Source organism: Hordeum vulgare, chromosome 4H (genome assembly GCF_904849725.1).
Source record: "Hordeum vulgare subsp. vulgare chromosome 4H, MorexV3_pseudomolecules_assembly, whole genome shotgun sequence".
Lineage (NCBI taxonomy): Eukaryota > Viridiplantae > Streptophyta > Magnoliopsida > Poales > Poaceae > Hordeum > Hordeum vulgare.
The window spans coordinates 563,123,717-563,129,411 of NC_058521.1; the positions used below are offsets into that span (position 1 = coordinate 563,123,717).

The 5,695-nt window shown below is 55.9% G+C and overlaps 1 protein-coding gene across 1 annotated transcript; it reads left to right on the plus strand.

The window, feature by feature from the left end:
- Positions 1 to 1,189: 1,189 nt before the first annotated feature.
- On the plus strand, positions 1,190 to 5,228 carry LOC123449538. Its single transcript, XM_045126792.1, has 3 exons — positions 1,190 to 1,635; positions 1,748 to 2,101; positions 4,518 to 5,228. The coding sequence occupies exons 1-3, from the start codon at positions 1,405 to 1,407 to the stop codon at positions 5,037 to 5,039; spliced, it is 1,107 nt and encodes a 368-aa protein (XP_044982727.1). The 5' UTR covers positions 1,190 to 1,404; the 3' UTR covers positions 5,040 to 5,228.
- Positions 5,229 to 5,695: the final 467 nt, after the last annotated feature.

Sequence of the window (5,695 nt, forward strand, 5' to 3'; positions counted from 1 at the left end):
AGTGCCACCTAAACGAATTGCTGCTTCGAGCTGGACGCTGTTTACAGTAGGAGTAGCACATTTTTTCAAACCCGTGTTAATAATACTTGAGAGTTCAGACCGGTGTGAAAGGAAACCGTCCTTTCTATCTATCTGTGTGCGGGCGGGCTTAAATCGACGCTACTATTAATTTCGGTGTCAGGAGAGGAGCATCGAGGACCCTGATGATTGCTCGGACAGCAACATATATACCCCACCCCTTTAATTGATGGTATATGGTAAAGTACGAGGCCAATATAAATCGGGCGCATTGCTGAAATTCAGGAATGATTGGAAACCTCAGTGCTCGGAGAGTAGAGAGAACAACATATGCCTCGTCGATGGGGTACGCGATCGGTACACGCCATTGGCTATACTCCTGATGTCGGTAATCCCTTGATATGCCACATGAACACTCGGCATGCGTGGACGGATCACGGGTGTCGTGTACGCATTACGTTACACGTTTCGGTCACGAGTCCACGGAACGAGTCCATGCACGTACGCTGGATTATGCCGAAACAGAGGAGAGGAGAGCGCCGACCTGAACGAGCGGAGAGATGGAGATGGGGGGAGAGATCTTGGGCTTCAAGGCAGGGACTGGCTGCTGGCGGGGGCGTTCGCCGGCGGATGGATGGATGGAGGGTTGCGGCGTCGCCGTCGTCCGTGTCAGCTCACCCGCCCGTCACGCGACGGACAGAGACCGGCCGGACCTGACCTCCACCGGCGACGCGCCTCGCCTACTACGGGAATGAGTCGACGCGAAACCACGCCAAGCAACGAACGACCAAGCGGAAAGGAACCCCCCCCCCCCCCCCCCCCCCCCGGTTTCGAAACCGAGGAGGGAGGATCCGATCCAACGGGTGCAGTGCACGCACGCGCGATCGTGGTCCGTCCGTCGGATCGGGCGGGCGAGCGACGGAGATTTTGACGGCTCCCCAAACCCCACTCCGTCCTCGTCCGGTCGCCCGCGCTGCCCCTCGCCGTCGCCGTCGCCGTCGCCGTCTTGCCTCCCTTGAACGCTCCCCTTCCCTCCCTCCCTTCCGCCGCACTCCACGAGCCGGCTCGCTGCCGTCTGGGACCCACGGACGGTGGGGCCAACCATCACCAAGAAACAAGGATTTCGGGCCGTGCTCTGCCTCTGCTCGCTGTCTGCGCGGGCAGGTTGCAAGTTGCACTCGCCGACCGGCTTTCGCTCCCCCGCCCGCCCGCCTACTCGCATTATAATAACCGGACGAGGCCGCACAAGCAACAAACTCTCTCTCTCTCTCTCTCGCAGCAGCAGCGGCGGCCTGACACAGAAGCTCAGCTGAGCTAAGCTGCGGCAGGAGGGGCAGAAGCGACAGGGAGAGTACGTCCGTTGTTGGAACCGAGAGAGAGAGAGAGATGAGGGCGAGGGTGGCGCTGGAGCCGCTGGCGGAGGAGCCGGGCGCCGAGGACGAGTCGGGGGCGCGGCGGCGGTCGGGGCTCCAGGCCACGCTGCACCGCTGGGCGCGCATCCTGTCCGGCGGCGCCGCCGGGGACGACGCCCGCCCCGCCGCCGACCTCCGCGTCCTCCTCTCCGTCCTCGCCTGCCCCCTCTCCCCCGTGCCCATCCTCCCGCGCCTCCCCCGACACGTACGCACGCACGCACGCACGTCTCCTTCCGTCCACGCTCGCCTTGCGCGCGCCTCTGGTCATGCCAGCCTTCGCTTATGCGGCGCTGCTGTTGGTTGTGTTGGTTGTGCAGGTGGCGTCGTCGGCGCAGTACATAATCGAGCAGTTCAGGGCGACGACGGGGTGCGGGAAGCTGGAGGGCACGGCCAAGAGCATGTACGCGGCGGGCAAGGTGCGGCTGGCGATGCTGCAGGAGCCCGCCGGGGCAGGCGGCGGCGGCGGCCACGGCAACGGCGGCGCCGGGCGGTGCCACGAGGGGAGCTTCGTCGTCTGGCAGCTCGCGCCCGGCATGTGGATCGTCGAGATGGCCGTCGCCGGCCACAGCGTCGCCGCCGGCAGCGACGGCCGCGTCGCCTGGCGCCGCACGCCCTGGCTCGGCGCGCACGCCGCGCGGGGCGGCTCCCGCCCACTCCGCCGCGCCCTCCAGGTTAGTTCCCATCCATGATCCATTCATTCACCTCTACCCGCCGCTTCCACCGTTGCACAGTCCACGCTCCCGTGCGCGCACCGCGCGCGGCCGCGCGCTGGCAGTGCCATTTCCGCCGTATCAACCGTCGTGACGCCCACCGTATCCACCTCTTCTTTCCACCCCCACAGCACCTTTTTCCCCCTTTCTCGCACCGCTTTAGTTTACCATCACCGGCCATGCCACGGCATGGCATGGCATGGCATGGCACCGCATGCCTCCCATGCACCGTCGTGTTTACTGCTAGGAGCACTACAGTACTATAGCTCTGCGCGTGCCCATGACAGGTGGTCCCCACGCGTCTCCCACCTTTTCTTTCCCCGTCGCGTCGTGCTTTTGCGCATGATCTTTTCGCTTTGCTTTGCATCTGTGCGCCGCGCGCGCGCGCTCCCTGTGCCACTCCAACCCCATCAGTGCATGCAGATGCAGTACGAGTACCGATTAGTTAAAATTGGGAAAGATCCACCGTGCAATCAATCAGAGGGCGGGAACAAGTGGAAGAATCTTTGTTAAAAAGCGCTTGGATAATGGATATACTACTCACTACGGAGTAGTACAACTTATGCGCACTGCACAGTTGTTATCTCGGGGTCAGGAGCTGGTAGCGCCGCATGCCATGCCATGCCATTGCCTCACTGTTCGTGGCTGTCTTTGTTGATCCTGCATGCCATGCCTCATACATACCATGTTAAGCTTCATGTAGTATTAACCAATGCAACGGAAAAGTCTTAACTGTTAGAGAAGATCAGGCATTATACTCCAACACTTTCTTCCTTTGTGTGTGGGGGAGAGAGATCCATGTCTTGTTTGACTTGGCGGCTACAAGGCATTAGGTGGTGGTGAGATTAGCCTGACTCTGCTCACATGGGGCCAGAATATCTGCTCTCATCTTTGATAAAACTGCCCACTGGGACATGTTTGATCAGCATGTGTGAGCTCATTAGGCTACGTAGCTTGGCTGCTTTTCTTTAGGATTGGTTATCTTATCTTAGCAACTACCAAATCGAACCACAGATATCGGTTCTTCATCAACATCCCAAGTGCATATGGGCTCTGTTCAACAGCTTGGAATGGTACCACTGCTTTTTATTCAGACAAAAACACCCTACAGATCATAGTGTGTTGTAATCTGCTGATGGAAACCTTAGCGATAGATTTTGTGGTTTATTTTGTTGAGTTATTTACTATCTTAATGTTCTAGGTCGTCAGTTGGTATTCTGAGCAAAGCTAGCCCAACTAACACCAGCAACTAGGCAGTAGCTAGTAAAACTCAACGCTGAAGTCACGATCTGATTCCCGAAATCTTGATCCTTACCGAACATTTTAATTAACTACGTAGGGTAGCTCATGCCTCCGGCCGCAGGTCTACCTGCTTGAATTGTTCGCTGGATCTGTGGAGTTAATTACTTAAATTAGTTATTATTAGGTCGTTTGTTTAGGCTAACTGCTAGCTCAACATGACGATGTACTTAGCTGACTAATTAGGACGACCTAGGCTAGTAGCTGAGTAATTGTGCCAGTTTCGGTCCAGACAATGCTTTTTCCGGATGAGGAGTACGTACTGCTAATTAATCATTGTGCGTTTGTTGCCTCTGCAATGTCACTTCATCAAGACCAGAGAAAGTTTCAGCAAGCTCCTTTGTATACTTGAAGACTAGAGCAGGTTTCTTTGTATAGAAGAATGGAAATATAAGTGTGGCCTACTTGAAGAAAGCGTACGGACGATGCACATAATATTTATAGAAGCTGTTAGCTGTTTATATAGTAGAGCAAAGATTGTACAATTGTGTTTAATTTAGGGGCACCTGCATTTCTATATCAGCGGCGTCCTCTGCTCCCTGCCAATAAACTAAGCTCTAGTGGCATGTTCTTACCTAAGCCGAGATGGTGACACAACACAGATTATATGCTCGTACGCTACTAGACTGTCAGCCCCTCTAGAATATTCTCATAGGGTATGAGTACTTGTACTTTGATCTAATGTGTGTGTTAGGAATTGCCAAATGGTAGTATTCTTTTTTAACAAGCTGGAGTAAATGGCGCAAAAATGGTAGGAAATCCACGGCAGAGACTCTGTACTTGGCCATAGACTGATGGTCCAAAAGCATCAGGCACTGGCATGCTATCCGTACGCCAACTTGCCAAGCAGAGTTATTATCTGATCGGCTTCACTGACATCCCATTCCTGTCACTAGTGTCAGTGTAGTGTCCACATGTAGAACTTGAAGCAGACTGCAGTGCTGCAGCAGCTCACAGTTTTCAGATGCAATTTACTTTGAAAGATTACTCCATCTGTGCCATGTTCAGAAGACTTGCAGAGTTACACTGTCCGCCCGAGGGCCTGGACTGAGTGTTGATCTTGTGCATGCACATGCAGGGCCTGGACCCAGTGATGATCGCGTCCATCTTCTCCACGGCGGAGCACGCCGGCGAGAAGCAGGTCGACGGGGAGGACTGCTTCGTGCTGCGCCTCGACGTGGGGCCATCGACGCTGTCGAGCTGGAGCGACGGCACGGCGGAGGTGATCCGGCACGGCCTGACGGGGTTCTTCAGCCAGCGGAGCGGCCTCCTGGCGCGCCTGGAGGACTCGCAGCTCACCCGGATCCAGTCCCCCGGCGCCGCCGCCATGTACTGGGAGACCACCATCGCGTCGACGATGGCCGACTACCGCGCCGTCGACGGCGGCGTCACCGTCGCACACGCGGGGCGGTCGACGGCGCACCTCGCCCGGTTCGGCGTCGGCGTGCGCGCCGCGCGGGTGGTGACGCGGATGGAGGAGTCGTGGACCATCGACGACGTGGCGTTCGACGTGCCTGGGCTCGGGCCCGACGCATTCATCCCGCCGGAGGAGGTCAGGCGGAGCCGCTTCTACGACGCCATGGCCGCCGGCGGCAAGTGAGCTCGATCGTGGACGCAGGCTCAGCAGGGTGGTGCAAGTGCAACACGTAGTAGTCCAGTAGTGTTTTGTTTAGTTTCGCCGGCGTGTCGATTATTGTTTGTGATCGTGGCACCAAGAAAATGCAAGCGCGTGTACGTACATATGTCTACCTGGGTTTTACCTAAAAAGAAAGAACAATTCATAGTCTAAGCATTTGGGACCGTGAGAGTAGCTACCTGTAAAAAATCAAACCTTCTTGAGATGAAACTCCTTGCATACAAGAAGCCTGTTTGTTGGTGCTGAAATCTGTAAGAAAGATTCAAGGTACATGCCTCCATACATCTAGGAAACGGTTTTGTTTGCTTCTCCTATTCTACCTTGTTGATGTGCTGCTGCCTTCTTGGAAGTACCTTGCATGTGAGTTGCATTTGTCTGAACCTTTGTACTGACCTACGCTTGGTCCGTTCCGGCCTGCCTTGGTCGCTGATCTGCATGAGAAGACGTGCAACAATATTATTGTTACATCACCAGCAGTCCAGTCTCCAGTTGAGTTCCAATGGAACCAACAGAAAGCTGTTAACAACGAGGGTTGGTGGCAGGTTTAGCGCTTGACGGTGTCTGCGAATGAAACGAGGCGGCATCAGGAGGCATCAGCGTGCGTGCTGTCGTCTTTTCCC